A 22494-nucleotide genomic window follows, 5' to 3' on the forward strand; every position below is an offset into this window, starting at 1 on the left:
TGCACAGTAGTCTTGATGGGCCGAATAGCCTAATTCTGCTCGAAGAACTTATGAAGTATATATTTTGTTGTGTATTTGCAGGAATCCTGATTTTCCTTGTAGGAAAGAGATAAATGTCTTCACGACTGTGCTTCAAACCAATGTCTGAAGGGCCTCGACCCGAAAAGCCACCCACTCCTTGTCTCTGTAGATATTGCCTGTCCCGTGGAGTTTCTCCAACATTTTGTGTCCATCTTCGGTTAAAACCTGCTGAAACTCACGCTTGCCTCTAGCACACATGCCTCTATAAAAAAAATAATTCGGCCCCTCCCATCTCGGTCCACTGATCCTTCCAAGTCACGCAACGCGGTTCGGGGTTTTTCCCCCCTCAAAAAGCCCTATTCCGATGCTCACGCCTCGCCCTTCCTGGATCAATATTACCGCAAACGATCTCCTGCAATCTAAACTCCCAGCAAATCAGCCCACCACCGTCACCTGACGGTCAGTTCCGGCGTATCCCAATTATGGGCTTTTTCTCCTCCTTTTAGGAAGCAGAAAGGCGCTAGTTCTCCACCCCTGACCAGCCCGACGCGAGTGGGCGGAGGGCTGCACACTGGCTGCCCGCCAGCCTGGTGTTTCCGCGCTGACACCTCCAGCTTTGTCTCCCCGCCACACCCGCTCCATCCCCTCCCCTCCCCCAGAGGGATGAAGCCCTCAACCAAGGGCACACGGTGGGAAATGACGCGGGCTGTAGACATTTTACTGGAGTGGGTGGGGTAGTAGGGGGTTGTATCAGACGGAGAAACGCCCAGACAGCCTCTCCAGGGCGCAGCACCATCACCCACCGAGTGCCATGTGGCACCGCGACTGCCTCAACCGCAGCCAGAAACCCCACCGTGCCACATGGATGGGGGGGGGGGGGGGGGGGGGGGGCACGCATACCCACCACGTTCCCCGCATTTGCCGCGAGAGTCGTTAAAAGGGGGCGGCTGTAAATTAACCGACTCAGTAACAGGTGGCGTGACCTACCCCGCCCCCTCTTCAGATTATCTAAACCGACCGCAAGGAACAAGCTGGCATTTAATTTTAAAAAAAGGGGGCGTTGGAGCTATAATTCTAACAGCAGCCAACTCCAACTACATAAGGATACAAACTCTGCTCCTCGGACCCCTAGACTCACATCCCCCACACTAGTTGAAACCTGCGGATTCCAAAATAAACTCAACCCATGAAATTTAACCCCACACCAACAAAGGAACGTTAAATATCAATTGCCTTTTGTCCAGCGTCGAACTGAATCCGCCAATTTATACAATATTTATGGGCCTGCTACCGAGAACTCTCATTGTCTGCTCCACTAGTGACCTCCCCTTCTCAGAATTGGTAAGTCTGCAAATGGGGATGTTACCGTCCAAAGGTGGGGGTGGGGTGGGGAGAGTGCTTCAAGCAAACTTCTTTGTTTCATGCCAATCAACAATATATTTCTTTAAATATACCATCCGCAACTTTTATTCAGTTGGAACGATGCCTATTATAGTTGATCTAAAACAAAGCCGAAATAAAACTCACAACATCACCGAGGACTGTTAATGGCCATAAATTATGTTCTGGTTTACAGCACAAGATGCGTGGTGTTTCAAAAGACTAAAGAATGCCCGTGAATTACACAGAACAAAGAAACGATGAGCTTCATCGAGCACAAAATGAAACGTGGTGGCAACTTTGTTTCATAGGTCATGTGGATTAAACCTTATGTCCTACCTGTGTGAGTCCTCATGTGTGCTTTCAGATGAGACGATTTTCCATACACTTTATCGCACCCGGTAAAGTAACACAGATGTTTTTTCGCAGAGGACTTGTCCGAACGCTTGATTTTCCGCTTTTCCGACGTGCAGTTTGTGGCGATCAGAGTCGGGGTGGTGTAGGGTCCTTCGGACAGCGTCGTGTAGCCGCTCTCCAGACTCTCGCCGGAGGAGGAATTGCTGCTCTCCGAGTTGGAAGACATCGGCCTGGATTTCTGCAAGCCGGTCAAAATGCTGGCGACCATCAGCAGGTTGCCGCCTTCCTTCAACGTGTCGCTCACCTCTTTGTCCTCCTTTGAAGTTAGCTCGCAAGTTTCCCCTTTGAGCGGGGAGCGGTGCACCACCGCGCCGCTGGAAATCGACATCAGGCACTCGGCGGCGAAGTAGTCGCGGCAGGCGAACACAGACATGGCTGGGAATGGAAGGAGACTCCCCTCTGTGTGTGAGTGTGATGTGAGATGGGACCTTTATCCCTCCTCCCCCTCTTCTTCCTGCCTCCTCGGGCAGCCCGGGATTGGGGCAACGGCAGCTAGTGGGGAGCGGGCGGAATGAGGCCGCTTCGCCGCGGCCCCGATGCTTTGTCTGCGGGCCGGACCGCCTCCTCGGGTCGGGCGGTGACGCGCGGATCGGGCGGATCCCAGGCTGCGAACCACTCGGTGACGCTGGAAACCCCCTGTCTCCGGGCGCAGGGAGCGAGGGAGGGAGGGAGAGAGAGTGCAACACCACCCAGGGGCAGGGACCAGTTTGGAAGGTTTCCAAATGTCAGAAGCTCATAAAACGAGTGCGCAGTGAAGATAGAGCCTGCATCGTTTCTCTCGCCGGCTAGTATGCGAGGGCGTTTCGTGAAACTGGTGGATGATGCTACCGCGGGGGAGGGGTGGCTCCAGCAGCCCGGCCCAGTCGTTAACTTCAGCGAGAGCTGCACTCCATGTGGGCGGGTGTGCACGGGTAAATTACATGTTACCGCAGAGAACAGTCAGACGGGAGATGGGATTTAATAGAAACGTGTTTAGTAACTACACATCATCCACAATGCGGAAATAGAGCCTTTAACCCACCCAGAGTATCGCCCTACACGTGAGAAGAAGCCCCCTTGTCTCAGAGACTCACAGCGCAAAAACAGGCCCATCGGCCCGGATGGTCCATGCCCCACCTATGCCAGTCCATTTGTCCTTATCCCTCTAAACCTTCCCTGTCCATGTTCTTGTCCAGGTTTCATTTAAATGCTGTTATGGAGATAGTGCTGACCTGCTTCCCCATGGGTCCTGATGAGCCAAGGTGGGAGCCACTGATTCTGTTGTAAGTGGGCAAGCGTGAGGTGGTGGGAGGTTTGCACCAATATGCTGTTTCCAATGTTACCTTATCCATCTGCAAGGTCTGGAGGTTGTACAATACCGTTCCAAATGCTCTTTTTCCATTTTAAATCGTCTAGGAGCATGGGTCCTCAAGAATCGGTGAAGACATCCCCAGGAAATGGTGTTTAAGAAGGAACTGCAGATGCTGGAAAATCAAAGGTACACAAAAATGATGGAGAAACTCAGCAGGTGCAGCAGCATCTATGGAGCGAAGGAAATAGGCAAAGTTTAGGGCCGAAACCCTTCTTCAGACTTTTTTTCTGTACTTCCCAGGAAATGGTGGTTGATTGGCTAGGCTGAAGGGCCTGTTCCCATACTGTATCTCTCCTTGAGATTTTCCACAAAAGGATAGAACTGTGCTGGAGTAACTCAGCAGGCCAGGCAGCATCTGTGGAGAACATGGATGGGTGATGTTACGAGTCGAGACCCTTCTTCAGATCATCTTTTGGATGCACAACAGTCAGTCCTCAACAGAGGCCAAATAATTCTTTGAATGAGTTTTTCCCACTTGGGTATTAAGAACATCCTGGAACCTTTTCCATTATCCACCTGTTAAACTCTTGGGTGATGGAGTTCAGAATAGAGGGCCTCTCTCAGGGGGGTCTGTTGTTGTACGTGTGGAAATCCTGCCTTGCCCATCAGAGCTGAGCCCAGATGCCAATAAACGAATATATCATGGACAAAGCAGATATCAGCCATTTGAAACTCCAAGTCTCTCCCACTCAAAATAAATCACTGCAAACCTCTGCAGAAAAACATAAATCCCGGACATATCCAGAAAGCATCTCTCCATTAACACATTTTGTTTCTCTCTCCACAGATGTTGCTTTACCTGCTGAGTATTGCAAGACGTTTAATTTTAGATTTCTTGCATCCACTGTATTTGGGTTTTGCAGCATAACCTTCACTCCCTCGCATTATTTTCTTGTTGATTCCTACATTGTGGAAGCAGGCCCATCGGCCCAACGTGCCAACACCGACCAACATCCACACTAGTCCCATCTGTCTGAGTTTGGCCAATATCCTTCCATTTACCCACCACTTTTCGTGTAAAAAAAGGTGCCCCTCAGGTTCCTATTAAATCTTTCTCCTCTCACCTTAAACCTATGCCCTCTGGTTCTTGATGCCTATATTCTGGGTAAAGGACTGAATTACCCGATCTATTTCCCCTCATGTTCTTCTCATACACCTCTATAGGGTCACCCCTCATCCTCCTGCACTCCAAGGAATAAAGCCCTCCCCTGCCCAAACTCTCCCTATAGCTCAGGCCCTCATATCCTGGCAACAACCTCGCAAAGCTTCTCTGCACCTTTTCCAGGTTAACAACATCTTTCCTTCAAAGGCGTGTCACGAAAACTGAAACCCCAAATGTGGCCTCGCCAATGACTTGTACAACTAACATAACGTCCAAACAATACTCAATACTCTGACTAAGAACATGGTTTTGGGACGAGACCCTTCTTCACGTTCCTTTAGTCCGTCGCGTTCTAACTACTCCCTGGGTAATCCCTGGAGTCCTCCCTGAAGAAGGGACTGACCAGAAATGTTGGCTGGCCATTCCCTCCACAGATGCTACCTGACCGGCTGAGTTCCTTCAGCACTTTGTATTTTCCTCTCTAAGTGAAGTCGCTTCTAAAATCCTATTGGATTTACGAGCGACAATCAACTGGACAATCTCTGAATTTTCTTCTTTCACCAGTTTCAAATTCAGAATTGGCACAAAGCCTCATTGGAATAGGTTTAATTTAGTTTAGAGGTACAGCATGGAAACAGGCCCTTCGGCCCACCGAGTCTGCACCGACCAGCACATTAACACTATCCTATGCACACACTAGGGGAAGTTTTACACTTATACCAAGCCAATTAATCTACAAACCTGTACATCTTTGGAGTGTTGGAGGAAACTGAAGATCTCGGAGAAAACCCACGCAGTCATGGGGAGAACGTACAAACTCTGTACAGACAGTACCTGTAGTCAGGATAAAATGGTGTTGCAAACGCTGTAAGGCAGGAATTGTTCCGCTGCGCCACTGTGCCGCCTAGAGTGCATAAGCGAAATATGGTGGATGGAGGTGGCCATTTACATCCCTATAAAGATACAGCTCTACAAGTGAAGCTCTAGGTAGTTGTTAAACATTTTGGAGGATTCTACCTTCCCTATTTATGTTGGCCATGCTTTTCAAACCACCATCCTTTGGGTAAATATTCCTTCCTTACCTCTCCTCTAATTCATGTACCAAAAAGGTTGAATCTGTGTATAAGATCATGTGGTATATGCGTAGAATCTTTTGCCCTTAGAACGGTAATCAAGAATCAGGGAAGCAGACAAAATGTGCAGAAAGATGCTGCTTTATACCAAATATAGACATAGGAACATAGAAAAATAGGTGGAGCAGTAGGCCATTCGGTCCTTCGAACCAGCACTGCCATTCAATATGATCATGGCTGATCATCTAAAATCAGTACCCCGTTCCTGCTTTTTCCCCATATCCATTGATTCCTTTAGCCCCAAGAGCTAAATCTCTCTTGAAAACATCCAGTGAATTGGCATCCACTGCCTTCCGTGGCAGAGAATTCCACATATTCACAACTCTCTGGGTCGGGGTGGAAGATTGCAACCTTCACGTGGTCCGCCCTGTTTCGGCGAATGCAATCAACCTGGCATACACAATTAAATAAGATCAAATAGAGCAAGTTGTCCTACAACTTTAGGCTGTGCACAATATACACAAGAAGAAGACAACTCTCTGGTTGAAGACGTTTTTCCTTAGCGCAGTCCTAAATGGCTTACCCAGTATTCTTAAACTGTGACCCCTGGTTCTGGACTCCCCCAACATTGGAAACATTTTTCCTGCATCGAGCCTGTCCAATCCTCTAAGATTTTTTTACACAGAGAGTGGTGAATCTCTGGAATTCTCTGCCACAGAATGTAGTTGAGGCCAGTTCATTGGCTATATTTAAGAGGGAGTTAGATGTGGCCCTTGCGGCTAAAGGGATCAGGGGGTTTGGAGAGAAAGCAGGTACAGGATACTGAGTTGGATGATCAGCCATGATCATATTGAATGGCGGTGCAGGCTCAAAGGGCCGAATGGCCTACTCCTGCACCTATTTTTTATGTTTCTATGTGTATATGTTTCTAAAAGATCCTCTTTCATCCTTCTAAATTCCAGTGAATACAAGCCTAGTCGACACATTATTTCATCATATGTCAGTTCCACCATAGATACTTGAACAATAGGTGCAGGAGTAGGCCATTCGACCCTTCGAGCCAGCATCGCCATTCTATGTGATCATGGTTGATCATCAATAATCAGTACCCCATTCCTGCCTTCTCCACATATCCCTTGATTCTGCTAGCCATAAGGGCACTATCTAACTCTCTTTTGAATGCATTCAATGAATCTGCCTTCACTGCCTTCTGAGGCAGAGAATTCCACAAATTCACTACTCTCTGTGTCAAAAAGGTTTTTGTCATTTCAGTTCAAAATGGCCTACCACTTATTCTTAACCTGTGTCCCCTGGTTCTGGACTCCCTCAACATCGGGAATATGTTTCCTGCATCTGGCATGTCCAATCCCTTAATAATTTTATATGTTTCTATAAAATATCCTCTTATCCTTCTAAATTCCAGTGAATACAAGCCCAGTAACTCCATTCCTTCATCATCCCTGGAATTAATCTGGTGAACCTATGCTGCACTCCTGCAATAGCAATAATGTCCTTCCTCAAATTAGGAGAGCAAAATTTCACACAATACTCCAGGTGTGGTCTCACCGGGGCCTTGTACAACATCAGTCTGAAGAAGGGTTTCGGCCCGAAACGTTGCCTATTTCCTTCGCTCCATAGATGCTGCTGTACCCGCTGAGTTTCTCCAGCACTTTTGTCTACCTACAGTAGGACCTCCTTGCTTCTAAACTCAAATACTCTTGCAATGAAGGCCTACGTGCCATTCACTTTTTTCACTGCCTGCTGTCCCTGCATGCTTACTTTCAGTGACTGATGCACAAGCATACCCAGGTCTCGTTGCACTTCCTCTTTTCCTAATCTGACACAATTCAGATAATAATCTGCCTTCCTGTTCTTGCCACCAAAGTGAATAACCTCACATTTATCCACATTGAACTACATCTGCCATGCATCTGCCCACTCACTGAACCTATCCAAGTCATGCTGCAGCCTCATAGCATCCTCATCGTAGCTCACACTGTCACCTAGCTTTGTGTCATCCGCAAAATTGGAGGTCACATTTAATTCCCTCCTCTAAACTGTTAATATATATTGTAAATAGCTGCGGTCCCAGCAACAAGCCTTGCGGCACCCCACTAGTCACTGGCTGCCATTCTGAAAAGGATCTATTAATTCCTACTCTCTGCTTCCAGTCTGCCAACCAGTTCTCTACCCATGTCAATACCCTACCCCAAATACTCTAATTTTGCACATTGATTTCTTGTATGGGACCTTGTCAAAGGCTTTTTGAAAGTCCAGATACACTAGATCCACTGGCTCTCCCTTATCCTTTCTACTTGTTACATCCTCAAAAATGTCCAGATTAGTCTAGCATGATTTCCCCTTCATAAATCCATGCTGACTTTGATTGATCCTGTCACTGTTTCCAAATGTGCTGCTGTAACATCTTTAATAATCGATTTCAGCATCTTCCCCACTATCGATGTAAGGTTAACTGGTCTATAATTTCCCATTTTCTCACTCCCTCCTTTCTTAAAAAGTGGGATTACATTTGCTACCCTCCAGTCCACAGGATCAGATCCAGAGTCGAGAGAACATTGGAAATTGATCACCAATGCATCCACGATTTCTATAGCCACCTCCTTGAGTACTCTAGGACGCAGACCATCAGGCCTTGGGATTTATGTGCCTTCAGTCCCAACAGTTTACCTAATACCATTTCCCGACTAATGTGGATTCCCTTCAGTTCCTCCCTCCCACAAGATCCCCGGTCCCCTCATATTTCTGGGAGATTGTTTGTGTCTTCCTTAATGAAGACAGAACCAAGGTACTAATTTAACTGCTCTGACATTTCTTTGTTTCTCACTATAAATTAATTTGTCTCTGATTGTAAGGGACCAGAAATGCTGGAGTAATTCAGCGGGTCACGCAGCATCTCTGGAGAAAAGGAATAGGCAATATTTTGGGTCGTGACCCTTCTTCAGGCTCAGACTCTGAAGAAAGGTCTAGTCCCGAAACGTCACCTATTCCTTTCCTCCAGAGACGCTGCTTGTCCCGCTGAGTTACTCCAGCATTTTGTGTTTATTTAAGAATCACTGGACATAGGTTTAAGGTGAGAGGGGAAAGATTAAATGGGAACCTGAGGGGCCCTTCCTTTCCCTTCCCTCTAAGGCCATGCCTACCGGGATTCGATCAAAAGCTGGAAAGAGTTCAGAGAAGTTATACGAGGATGTTGCGAGGACTCGAGGGTCTGAGCTATAGGGAGAGGTTGGGCAGGCTAGGACTTTATTCCTTAGATCGCAGGAGATGACGGGTGATCTTATAGAGGTGTATAAAATCATGAGGGGAATAGATAGGGTAGATGCACAGAGATTGTCACCCAGAATATAGGAAGAAATAACCAGAGGATATTGTTTAAGGTGAGAGGGGAAAGTTTTAATGAAAAACTGAGAAGTAGCTTTTTCACACCTAGGGTGGTTGGTATATGGAACAAGCTGACAGAGGAAGAGGCATGACAGAGGCTGACATCTCCCCTCTACATCTCAGTCCCGAGGCAGGATCTAGACCCAAAACATTGACTTTCCCACTGAGATTCTTCGATACATTTTTCTTTCTCCATGTTCCTGCACCTGCCATCTCTTGTCCCCTCATGTTTCTCTTGCCAACAAGGGAACTGAAAATCAATTAACAAATACCTCTCAGCCTCTTAGAGTCCTACAGCCTGAAAACAGGCCCTTTGGCCCAACTTTCCCATGACAACCAAGATGGCCCATCTACAATAGTCCCACTTGACCACGTTTAACCCATATTCCCCCAAAACCTTTCCTATCCATGTGCCTGTCCAATGTCTTTTCAATGTTGTTCCAAATACCCACCACCATCCCTGTGTCAAAAAGTTGCCCTTCAGGTTCCTATCAAATTTTTCCCCTCTCACCTTAAACCTATGTCCTCTGCTTCTTGATTCCTGTTCTCTATCTAAAAGACAGTATCTTTCAAGATCTACCCTCCAGATTCAGGGAAAGATTCTTTCCAGCTGTTATCAGGCAACTGAACCATCTTAACAACGAGAGAGCAGTCCTGAACTACTATAATTGGAGGCTTTCGTAGTATCTCTATCTTTAATCAGACTTTACTGGCTTTATCTTGCACTAATAGGAATTGCCTTTATCATCTATCTGTACCCTGCGGATGGCCTGATTATAATCATGTATTATCTTTCTGTTGACTGGTTAGCATGCAGCAACAACTTTTCACTGTACGTCGGTACACGTGACAATAAGCTAAACTCAAAATAAACTAAACTAAACTCAACTATTCCCCGGTGGAGCAGACGTAGAGTTGCTGCTTTAAAGCGCTTGTGGCGCCGGAAATCCGGGTTCGATCCCGACTACGGGTGCTGTCTGTCTGGAGTTTGTATGTTCCCCCCTTGACCTGCGTGGGTTTTCTCCGAGATCCGTGGTTTCCTCTCATACTCCAAAGATGTATGTGGGTAAATTGGCTTGGTAAATGTAAAATAAAATTGTCCATACTGTGTGTAGGATAGTGTTACTATGCGGGGATCGCTGGTCGGCGCGGACATGGTGGGCCAAAGGGCTTGTTTCCAGGCTGTATCTCTAAACTAAACCAAAAAAGTTCCCCTCATGATTTTGTACAACTATATAAGATCAACCATCAGCCTCCTGTGCTCCAAGGAATGAAGTCCTCGCCTGCCCAACCTCTCCCTATAGCTCAGGCCCTGTAGCCTTGGCAACATCCTCGTAAATCTCTGCACTCTTTCCAGCTTCTTGTGGAATCCAAGTAGGCACGGCCTAAGTGGGACGGGAAGGGCACCTCTGCTGTTCTGACCTGTGTGTTCAGAGCATGGGCTCCGATGACTTCATCCGAACTTGACCTGCATTTTTAAAGAGGTTTTTACCAGCTTTGCACGTTGCCTTCTGATTTACATTAGTAATTGATTAGACTGGGTCAGTAATGCATCAATCATTTGTTTATATTTAAGTTGCTTGCTCCTACTCATGAAGTCTGCTTTTCTTCAACCTTTATTTATTTCCTCACGCAGGCTGACTTAGAGTCACCATGACTGTAAATCCTGCACACACCCTTTGGCTCAGAAATGAGGGCTTTGAGTTCCTCTTTGAATACGTGTCAGAAGAAAGGAAGACTCCAATGGTGCCCTGGGGTGGTCATGGAGCAAAGTGGATGACACTCAGAATCCACATGACACCAACAGCATTCAATATCACCCATGATAATCAATTACTTTGTGCAGAGCAGTATGGTTATGCCCACTCCACATATTGCATGACGCCACAATCCTTCTGAAAGCAGGAATGTCTTGTAGTGGCTGGCACCTTATTATAAACAGAATATAGGCATAACTGCTAATAATAAAAATATATCTTGCTGCTTTATTAATTTGCTGTTTGTATTTAAAAAAAAGACACAAGGTGCTGGAGTAACTCAGCAGGTCAGGCCCATTAAGGTTTGTAGGTTAATTTGAATGCATTAAAAATTGTAAACTAAACTAAACTAAAGGCAGGGAACTACAGGCTAGTGAGTCCAACATCAGTGGTGTGAAAGATACTGGAGGGAATACTGAGGAACAGGATCTACCAGGGTTTGGAAAGGGAAGGACTGATTAGTAAAAATCCACGTTTTTTTTCTGAAAAGATGATGAAGAAGACCACTGAGGGCATGTGGTATGCATTCATCGGCCGGAACATTAAGTAGAAGAGTCGGGAAGTTATGATGCAGCTTTATAGAACTTAGGGTTAGGCAGCATTTAGGCAGCATTTAGAGTATTGCGTGCAGTTACAGGAAGGATGTTGAGGCTTTGGAAAGGGTGCAGAGGAGGTTTAGCAGAATGTTGTTGGGTTTATGGAGTACTAGCTACACGGAGAGGTTGGACAGACTTAGATTGTTTTATCTGGAATGATGGAGGTTGCAGGGTGATCTGACTGAGGTATATAAAATTATGAGAGACAGAAATAGGATTGGTGGTCAGGACCTTTTTCCCAGGATGCAAAAGTGAAATACTAGAGGGCAAAGGTTTATGGTGCGGGGGTCAAAGTTTTAGGGGCAAGCATTTTACACAGGGGGTGGTGAATGCCTGGGACATGCTGCCAGGGGTGGTGCTTGAGCAAGAAATGATAATGATATTTAAGAGATGTTTGGATAGGCACATGGATATGCAGGAAATGCAAGGATTTACTGTAGCTAATGTGCAAACAGATACGTGTTGGTCTTGGAATCACATACAGTAGAGACATTGTGGCCTGAAGGGCCTGTTCTTGTGCTGTACTGTTCTATGGTTTATTTTAACTGTAGAAGGCAGTTGAGAAGGTTCTGTATTGCAGGTTAGTCTGGAAGGTTAAATCATATAGGGTCCAGGATAAGATAGCCAAGTGCATGCCAAAATTGGCTGGTGGTAGCGGAGATGTGATAGTGATTGGAGGCCCGTGACCAGTGGTGTGCCCTAGGAATGAGTGCTGGGTCCACTCTTGTTTCTCATCCACGTTAATGGTTTGGATGACACCAGTGTTAACATGCTTAGTAGGTTTGTGGATGAGACCATAATTGTTGGTGTAGTGGTCAGCAAAGAAAGTTATCTATGTGTCGATGTGGGCAAAGTAATGGCAGGTAGAATTTAACTCGGATAAAGGCAAGGTTAGTACATTAAACCAGGGCAGGACTTGCACAGTAAAGGCAGGGTCCAGGACTTTTTATAGGACAGAGAGGACTGTAGGTACTGGTTTGTGACTCCCTGAGAGATATGACACAGGTAGAGAGGGTGATAAAGAAAGTGTTTGGCATGCTTGCTTGTGTCCATCGGTCAGGACAATGAGTACAGGAATTTGCGATATGGTCTTCAACTGTATTAGTTGTTGGTGTGACCACACTTTGGTGTATTATGCGCAGTTCTAGTCACCCGGCTATATCATGACACTCGAATGAGTGCAGGAAATATTCACAGGGATGTTACTAGTTTTGCTTTAGTTTATTGTCATGTGTGCCGAGTGACAGTGAAAAGCTTTTGCTGAATGCTAACCAGTCAGTGGAAAGATGATACATGATTACAATTGAGACATTCACAGCGTACAGACACATGATAAGGGAATATATCTGAATGACCAGGACTGACGGGCTGAAGTTGTAAGAGGTTGGCTAGTCTGCAACTTCTTTCCCTGGAGCAAAGGAGGTGATGTTGTATGAAATCTTGAAGGACCTAGGCAAGATGGATGGCCACAGTCTTTTTTTACCAGGGCTGGGGATTGTAAAACTGGGGAACATAGATTTAATCTGAGAGGAGAGATGTAAAAGAGTAACTCAGCGGGTCAGGCAGCATCTCTGGAGAAAAATATTAAATAATGTTTTGCGTTGGAAGAAAGGTTCTGAACTGAAACATCACCTATTCCTTTTATCCAGAGATGCTGCCTGACCCGCTGAGTTACTCCAGCATTTTGTGCCTGTCTTCGGGATAAACCAACAATTCCTTCCTACTGAACATTTAAAAGGGACTAGAGGGGCAACTTTTCACAGAGGGTGAAGTGCATATGGAATGAGCTGCCTGGGGAAGCTGCAGATTGTAGACATGGGTACAATTACAATGTATAGAAGATATTTGGGCAATCGTGTGGCTAGAAAAATTGCAGAGTGATATGGACTAAACGCAGGCAAATTGACCTAGCTTGGAAAAATATCTTGCTTGGCATGGACAAGTGGAGCCAAAGGGCCTGTTACAATGCTGCATAGAAACATAGAAATTAGGTGCAGGAGTAGGCCATTCAGCCCTTCGAGCCTGCACCACCATTCAATATGATCATGATTGATCATCCAACTCAGTATCCCGTACCTGCCTTCCCTCCATACCCCCTGATCCCTTTAGCCACAAAGGCCGCATCTAACTCCCTCTTAAATATAGCTAATGAACTGGCCTCAACTACCTTCTGTGGCTGAGAATTCCAGAGAATTCTGTGTGAAAAATGTTTTTCTCATCTCGGTCCTAAAAGATTTCCCCCCTTATCCTTAAACTGTGACCCCTTGTTCTGGACTTCCCCAACATCGGGAACAATCTTCCTGTATCTAGCCTGTCCAACCCTTTAAGAATTTTGTAAGTTTCTATAAGATCCCCCCTCAATCTTCTAAATTCTAACGAGTACAAGCCGAGTCTATCCAGTCTTTCTTAATATGAAAGTCCTGACATCCCAGGAATTGGTCTGGTGAACCTTCTCTGTACTCCTTCTATGGTAAGAATGTCTTTCCTCAGATTAGGAGACCAAAACTATACGCAATACTCCAGGTGTGGTCTCACCAAGACCCTGTACAACTGCAGTGGACTCTCCCTGCTCCTATACTCAAATCCTTTTACTATGAATGCTAACATACCATTCGCTTTCTTCACTGCCTGCTGCACCTGCATGCCTACTTTCAATGACTGGTGTACCATGACACCCAGGTCTCGTTGCATCTCCCCTTTTCCTAATCGGCCATAACTAAGACTCCATGATTAAATTGGATGTTTGCAATGAAACATAAATCTAGCATGCATAAAGCACATTTGTCATTGGTATTGAGTTATAATTGTCAAGTATACTGAGATACAGCAAAAAAAAATATTTTGCATGTTATCCAGGCAGATCATACCATACATCATAGAACAGTGCAAATATAGAATAGAAATCATGAGAGGATAATGTATAAAATGTAATGTGTAAAATCATATGAGTCATGTGTATAAAACTATGAGGCTAATATGGCGAATGTTTTTTACCCAGGGTATGGGAATCAGAAACAAGAGGACATATGTTTGAAATGAGAGGGGCAGGATTTGATACAAACCAAGGGAAAACCTTCTCACTCGGAGGATGATGAGTAAATGGAACGAGCTGCCAGAGGAGGTAATTGAGGCAGGTACTATAACAGCATTTAAAAGACACTTGGCCAGGTACATGAAAAGGAAAAGTTTAGAGTATTGAGGGCTAAACGCTGGCAAATGGGGCTAGCTTAGATGGGGAATCTTGGTCAGCATGGATGAGTTGAGCCAAAGGGCTCATCTCTGTGCTGTATGACTATGAAATAGAGTGCAAAATATAGTGTTACAGCTGCAGAGAAAGTACAAGTAAAGAAAGTGCAAATGCTGCAACAGGGTAGACTGGAATCTATAGCGTATGAGAGGGCTCTTCTAGAGCCAGATAATAGGGTAAAAAGCTGTCCTTACATCTGGCGCTATATGCTTTCAAGCTTTTGTTCTTTCTACCCGACAGGAGAGGGGACAAGAGAGAATAACCTGGATGTGTCATCCTCGATTCTGTTGGCGGCTTTCCTAAGACAGCATGAAGTGTATAAGGAGTTGATAGTGGGGGGAGGCTAGTTTGCATGATGGACTGGGCTGCGTCCACAACTCGATAAGTTCTCACAACATTGGGCAGAATATTTACTAAACCAAGCATTTGGATAGGATGATTTCTATGGTTTATCTGTAGAAATTGATTAGAGTCATTGAAGTTGTGCTTAGTAGTCTGCACAAGAAAGGTGCTGATGTGCTTTCTTTGCCATATTGATAATGTAGATAGACCAGGTCAAATTGTAGGGAATATTTATGGCACAGTAGGGTGCATTTAGACCATTGTTTCTGCCAGTCAACAAAGACCTGGGTTCAATACTGATCTCGGGTGCTGTCTGTGTGGAGTTTGTATGTTCTCCCTGCGATTGTGTGGGTTTTCTCCAGGTGCTCCGGTTTCCTCCCACATCCTAAAAGTGTTTGGGTGTGTCGATTAATTGGCATCTGTAAATTGTCTCCAGTATGTAGAGAGTGGATGAGAAAGTAGGATTACATAGAGGGCGGCACGGTGGCACAGCGGTAAAGTTGCTGCCTTATAGCGCCAGAAACCCAGGTTCAATTCTGACTGTAGGTGCTGTCTATATGGAGTTTGTACATTTCCCCAGGTTGCTCCGGATTCCTCACACAGTCCAAAGACATTTATAGGTTAATTTGCTTTGGTAAAGATTGTAAATTGTCCCTAGTGTATAGGATAGTGCTAGTGGATGGTGATTGCTGGTCAGTAGTCAGAAGGGCCCGTTTCCGTGCAGTATCTCTAAACTGGACTAAAACTAAACTGAACTGGTGTGAATGGATGTTCAGTAGTTGGTGTGAGCGGAGGGCCTGTTTCGTGCTGGGTCTCTAAATGAAGTCACTGCTTCACATGGAAGGATTTTTTTTGTTTCTAGGATGGTGGGAAGAGGAAAAAAGGAAAAAGTCCATAATTTCCTGCACACATACTGGAAATGCTGTGGGAAGAGGAGTTGGTGGAGATGGCAGAGGGGATGTTGAGCAGAGAGGGGAGTAGATGTATCTAGTGGTGGATTCATGTAGAAAGTGGCGGAAATGATGTATGACACAGTATGATACATTCGGCCCAGTGTTTCTGCTAGTCAATAAAAAGGCTGCTGCCTTACAGCGCTTGAGACATGGGTTCAATACTAGCCTCAGGTGCTGTGCTGTCAGTAAGTAATTTACACATTCTCCCTGTGACCATGTGGGTTTCCTCCGGGTGCTCCAACTTCCTCCCACATCCCAAAGACACGTGGGTTTGAAGGATAATTGGCCTCCTTAAATTGCCCCTAGTGTGTAGGGAATGGATGCAAGCGTGGGATAACAGAACTAGTGTAATTGTCCATGGGCCGCAAGTGTGTACAAAGGAACTGCAGATGCTGCTTTAAACCGAAGATAGATTTTTATAAAAAAAGGCTGGAGTAACTCAGCAGGTCAGACAACATCTCCGGAGAAAATAAATAGGTGAGTATGATGACGGGTCAGGACCTGAAACATCACCTTTCCTTTTCTCCAGAGATGCTGCCTGGCCCGCTGAGTTACTGCAGCTTTTTGTGCCTTTCCATGGGCCGCAAGGCCTGTTTCCATGCTGTATCAATTCAATCAATCAACATCATCTGAAATTTTTCGCTTGGGCAGCTTACAACCCAATGGTAAGAATTTTGATTTCTCTAACTTCAAGGAACCTTTGTATCCCCTCTCTCTCCATCACTTCTCCACCCAAATCATACTAGCTTCAAAGTTGTCTTGTTGAGTCTCATAGACTGTAACTCGTTGTCACCTAGCCCTCAGCTGACAATGACCTTTTTCCTTTAGCATTGTTACTTTATTGCATATCTTTAATTGATTTGTTCTATATCTCTCTATATCACTGTCTACAGTATATCTCTCATTTCCCATGCCCTTGACTCTCAGGGTCTAGACCCGAAACGTCACCTATTCCTTTTCTCCAGAGAACTTGTCTAATGGCCTGCTGAGTTATTCCAGCCTTTTGTGTCTATCAATGATCTAGCCCAATCCTACATGCCACCTCTGGGTTCCAAGTCCCTGCAAGTCACAATCCTTCAAGTTCACTTCCATCAACTTGTTTTTTTATTCATTACTTCATCAGAATCAAACTTTTTCGCCTGCGCTCACCCCACTTAATGATTCCTCCTTCACTTCCAAGTTAATAAATATAACCATATAACCATATAACAATTACAGCACGGAAACAGGCCATCTCGGCCCTACAAGTCCATGCCGACACAACTTTTTTTCCCTTAGTCCCACCTGCCTGCACTCATACCATGACCCTCCATTCCCTTCTCATCCATATGCCTATCCAATTTATTTTTAAATGATACCAACGAACCTGCCTCCACCACTTCCACTGGAAGCTCATTCCACACCGCTAACACTCTCTGAGTAAAGAAGTTCCCCCTCATGTTACCCCTAAACTTCTGTCCCTTAATTCTGAAGTCATGTCCTCTTGTTTGATGAAATGAATAGAGAAACCAGAAGATGTTGGTGATTATAGAAACAAGACAACTCTGGTGAGGCAATTGATTTTAAAATAACCAAGAAAAATAAGATTGCTAAAGACTGAACATATTCTACAGCTCAGGCAGCATCTATGGATAGATACAATGAACTGCAGATGCTAGTTTATAAAAAAAAAATACACAAAGTACTGGAATAACTTAGCGAATCGGGCAGCATCTCTGGAGAATATAAATAGGTGATGTTTCAGGTCGGGACCCATTTTTAAAGACCCGACTCAAAATGTTGCCTATCCCTGTTCTCCAGAGATGCTGCCTGACCCGCTTAGTTACTGCAAAACTTTGAGTTCTTTTTGTTTCTATAGAGTGTTCCCTCATTTCACTGTACATTAGTTTCAAACATGGATTCTTCTCACATTCCCCAGGATACTTTTTTGAAATTGCTAATATTATAAATGTATTTTTGTACGAATTGGTTTAATGTCATATTTAATGTTTTTGTTTTCACCAATACTTAGAGCTTGATCGATTTTTGAAAGCTAGGATTGGTTATTCATCAGTAAGGAGCACTGAACAAGAGATTAATGTTATGCAGGAATGTATACCAGTAAGGCATTGATCAAGTGGTCGCTTGGGAATCCTTTGCGTAGATGACAGAGTGCGATTACAATCCTGTACAGAAATGAAGCCCTCCTTTCACAATGTTTCAGTAAACGTGAAACAATGAATGTCTCATGACTTAGTATGGGTCAATTAAGCTTACTGACAACTAAATTGGTCCAAGAACATTACGTTGGCTAGTTTTTAGTGTAATAACGGCACTCTTACCCACTGGATAATGAGAGGAAGTAGATGATGGATTACCTGGAGATCAACGAGTGTCCGAGGTTATGGGGAGAAAGCAGGAGAATGGCGTTAGGAAGAATGAATGTTTTTACCTTTTTAATTGTTTCTTCCGTTTGCTTGCCAGCCATTCTCTCTGTGAGCTGCACTGTATTGTTCTGTTGCCTACACAAATGCTTTTTTTCTTATTGTAGCAACAAGGAACAACAAATAGTGGTTTAATCAAAATAACACAGAGTGCTGGAGTAATACAGTATGTCAGTACACAGAGGCGGCATGGTGGCGCAGTGGTAGAGTTGCTGCCTTACAGCGCCAGAGACCCACATTCAAGCCTGACTATAGATGCTGCCTGTTCAGAGTTTTTACTCTCTCCCTGTGACCATGTGGGTTTTCTCCAGTTGCTCCGGTTTCCTCCCACACTACAAAGATGTACAGGTTTGTAGGTTAATTGGCTTCTGTAATTGTAAATTGTCCCTAGTGTGCAGGATAGTGCTACCATACGAGGTATCACTGGTTGGCGCGGACTCGTTGAACCGAAGGGTCGGCTTCTGCGCTGTATCTCTGAAGTCTAAAGTCAGGCAGCATCTCTGGAGAAGGATCCTGACCCGAAATGTCACCTATCTATATTCTCCAGAGATACAGCCTGTCCCGCTGATTTACTCCAGCAATTTGCATCCTTTTTCTGGTGCAGCAGAGACACTATTCAAATTATTCTACATGCATTAGAAAACTTGAAGTCGTCACTGTTATACAATGGTAAAACCTCTCTCTGGTTCTCTCCATCCCACATTTTTACTAAGCTTTTCCAGTGGAACAGTAGGCATCTATTAGTATTATTATTATTTTATTTATTCATTTATTATATTCTGCCATATGAAATTATTTTATTTGACAGATTCATTCTTGAAACTATAAAGAGCTTAAACATTTTCAAATTAGTGCCATTTGGAACTAATTTAGAAACCAAATTAGTTCCAATGGTTCAACTTGCCCCAGGCATTAAAATAATACAGTATAGATATAATGAATACTGTATATAATAAAAATATATGCTTAAATATATGTTTAAATAAATAAATAAAAGACTCCATTTTATAAACTATTTCCTCTTTCATTCTTGTTCTGATTTACTCAAATAAAGAGAATGTTTACCTCATTCAAAGAAATGGTTCTAGTGCCACATTGGTACTTGGAGTAAAACTGAAACATTATAATGGTGCTTTGTCCTGCATGGAAGCAACCCGATTGTTATTGTCTTTTAGTTTAGAAGCAAAGATCGGACGTAACAAGGCACAATTTGTGGCACATGAGTCGCAGTCCACTGCTGAAGGAAAAGTCCCACTGCCCATTCGCCTACTCTTCAGAAGAAATTGTGGGTTTTAATAATGCTGCAGATTTCTCTCTTGTGTAATAAAATGTCAAGGGGCCCAGAGATGCATTTGGATTTCTTGAGCATGTAGGAGACCACAGAAAGTTTGACACAGAAACAGGTTGTTTGACCCACCGTGTGTGTGCCAGTTGAAGTAGAGCAGCAGGGCCAGCCTGACATTCCCCGACAGACCCACAGACCCACAAACAAGGGCTCTTAATGTACACATCGTTGTACATCATAACTCAATGATACTTCATTTTCTTATTTTCTTTATAAGCCTCAGAATAGAGGGAAGTACCTTTAGAAAGGAGTTGAAGAAGAATTGTCAAAGAGTCATAGTGATACAACGTAGAAACAGGCTCTTTGGCCCAACTTGGCCTCACCGGCCAACATGTCCCAGTTACACTAGTCCCACCTGCCCGCGTTTGCCAATATTCCCTCCAAACCTGTCCTATCCATGTGTCTGGCTAACTATTTCTTAAAACAAAGGATAGTGAATCTATGAAATTCATTGCTTCAGACGGCTGTTAAGGCCAAGTCAATGGATACCTTTAAGCCGAAAATTGACAGATTCTTGATTAGTAAAGATGTCAGGAGTTATGGGGCTAAAGCAGGAGGATGGGGTTGGGAGGGAATAATAGATCAGCCATGATTGAATGGCAGAGTAGACTTGATGGGCCAAATGGCCTAATTCTGCTCCTAGAATTTATGAACTTATATTTTGCTTTATTTTCAGTGATGCTATAACACTGTTAGGGTGAGGGGTGCGGGTCAGTGCCTTCCACCTATTCAGGCAGCCTTCCTGGCATGTGCCATTATCTAGAAAAAAGATATTTCATCTTCTCTGAATAACTACTTTAAATCAGTCTGTAGAAGGGTCTAGACCCAAAACGTCACCCATTCTTTCTCTCCGGAGATGCTGCCTGTCCCCTTGAGTTACTCCAGCATTCTGTGCCTAGCTTCTTTAAATATCTCTTCCCCAACCCTCCAGGTAAGGAAAAATAACTTCTTCCTGTTTATCTGTATTAGGTATACAGCCGAATTAAGTCTTTCTCCAGCCTTGTCTGCTACAAAGAATACACCCTGGGGCGGCATGGTGGCGTAGCGGTCGAGTTGCTGCCTTACAGCGCCAGAGACCCAGGTTCGACCCTGACTGCAGGCGCTGTCTGTACGGCTTTTGTACATTACCGCCGTAACCATGTGCGCTCTGGTTTCCACCCACATTCCAAAGACGTACAGGTTTATAGGTGAACTGGCTTTGGTAAAAAATTGTAAATAGTTTACTAGTGTGTAGGATAGCACTAGTGTACGGGGATCGCTGGTTGGCGTGGACTCGAAGGGCCTGTTTCCACGCTGTATCTCGAAACTAAAGTAAACCCTGACCTTACCGAATCCTTCTTTACAGCTGTCATTTTTCGGGCAGATCCCCATTTTCTCACAAATCCCCACTGCACCCTCTCCAACGCATTTACACCTTTCCTGTATGTGAAATCCAGGCTGCACACAGATCTAAAGCTGCATCCTCTGTACAAATTCTACAAGCACTAAAAGTAAGCAACCTGCAGCCGGGGAGCTGGAGGGATACGGCTTCAGGTGGGGGCCGGTGGAAGCATCCTATAGCCAGTGACGGGGACGGCTTGGGGGAGGGGGAGGGGGCTTAGCGTCCTGTAGCCAGGGGAGGCGGATGGCTTCAGGATAGACTTGTTTTGGGTGAGTACAGCTGTCGTGGGCCGAAGGGACTGGTTTCCGAAGGCTAGGTCGGATATTGTGGGTGGAATGGATTTTTCTTGGGCTAATACTGGTGTTGTGGGCCAAATGGACCACAGCTGGGGGCCGGCCGGAGAGTTCTGCAGCCGGGGGGCGGGGACGGCTTCAGACGAGGCCCAGTCGGGGTCCCGGTGTGGGGGGGGGGGGGGGAAGAGGGGGAGCTCTGCCGTGGCCTACTGTTGCCGTGGCCTACTGTTGCCATGGTCTACCCCTGCCGCTGCCTACCCCTGCAGCTGTGGTGGCATACCACTGCCGTGACCTATCGCTGCCCACCGGCATGGTCTACCACTGCAGCTGCTGCCCCAACCGGTTTCAGTCTGGGGCCAGTTGGGAGCGTCCTGCAGCTGGGAATGGGGATCGCTTCAGGCGGGGGCCGGTGGGGGAAGGGGGCGTCCTGCAGCTGGGGACGGACGGCTTCAGGTGTGTGTGGGGGAGAGTGGTGCCTGGGCAGGGGGTCTTTGGGTGGGTGTGGGTGGGGGAGTTGGGTGGGAGGGGAGGGCCTGTGTGTTGTGTGTGTGTGTGGGAGGTGGAGGTTGTGTGTGGGATGGGGGGGAAGGGGGAGGGGTGTGGGGGGTATGTGGGCAGGGGTTTGTGAGGGAGAGAGGGTGGTATGTGGGCAGGGGGTATTGGGAAGGTGATGTGTGGGGGGGCAGGTGATGTGTGGGGGGAGGGGGGGCGTGTGGGGGGAAGGGGGTGTGTGTGAGTGGGGAGTTGGAGGGGGAGAGGAGAGAGAGCTCGGAGAAAAGACGGGGGAAAGAGCCATTGGGAAGAGAGGGCCTCACTCAACGGCTCCCGCTCTGGGCCCCAGCCTCACTCAGCGGCCCCTGGGCCTCACTCAACAGCTCCCTTGTGGTGGTGGTTGACACAGACGCAGCCCCCACCCGTTCTCCTACTCTGCTCACTCCGCTCATTCCGCTTTATTCTACTTGCTGCCAGTGATTGACAGCTGGTGCCGGATGGGGCGTCACCGTCCTGGCGAATGACAGGAGAGAAGACCAATCTACTGACAGAAGAGACCAGTCTGCACATGCGCGTTTTTTACTATGTTTACATCTTAATAACTTTTGTAATATTCCACCAATCGGAACAAAACTTGTAGCACTTGCAGCAGAATGGCGAGCAAGGTGGCAAAAAATCATAGCGCCATCGGGTACCGTTTTTGCGCAAATGTAAATACAACACAAACCGGAAAAGCACAAGATGAGAGTTTTAATTATGTACAGAAGATAGATTGTCTTTCCACTGACTGGTTAGCAACAGACTGCAACAAAAGCTTTTCACTACCTCGGCACATGTGACAATAAATTAAATTGAAACTGAAACTTTATTATCACATGTACGAAGGTACAGTGAAAATCATTTTTGAATACAATTCGGT

The 22494-nt window shown here is 45.5% G+C and overlaps 1 protein-coding gene and 1 long non-coding RNA gene across 3 annotated transcripts in view; one reads left to right on the plus strand and one right to left on the minus strand.

The window, feature by feature from the left end:
* Positions 1-2191, minus strand: part of LOC129711371 (Krueppel-like factor 9) — a 33647-nt gene extending 31456 nt beyond the window's left edge. Inside the window, exon 1 of the mRNA XM_055658990.1 lies at positions 1741-2191. Within this exon, the coding sequence (XP_055514965.1) occupies positions 1741-2191 (451 nt within the window). The remainder of the gene's footprint in view (positions 1-1740) is intronic.
* LOC129711372 (uncharacterized) lies at positions 2086-20894 on the plus strand. Of its 2 annotated transcripts, none has more exons than XR_008725831.1 (3): positions 2086-2223; positions 3214-3295; positions 20379-20894. It is a non-coding gene; the product is annotated as an uncharacterized LOC129711372 (long non-coding RNA). The 2 variants fall into 2 exon arrangements; XR_008725832.1 differs by lacking the exon at positions 20379-20894 and adding an exon at positions 10383-11103.
* Positions 20895-22494: the final 1600 nt, after the last annotated feature.

Source organism: Leucoraja erinacea, chromosome 29 (assembly GCF_028641065.1).
Source record: "Leucoraja erinacea ecotype New England chromosome 29, Leri_hhj_1, whole genome shotgun sequence".
In the NCBI taxonomy this organism is placed as follows: domain Eukaryota; kingdom Metazoa; phylum Chordata; class Chondrichthyes; order Rajiformes; family Rajidae; genus Leucoraja; species Leucoraja erinaceus.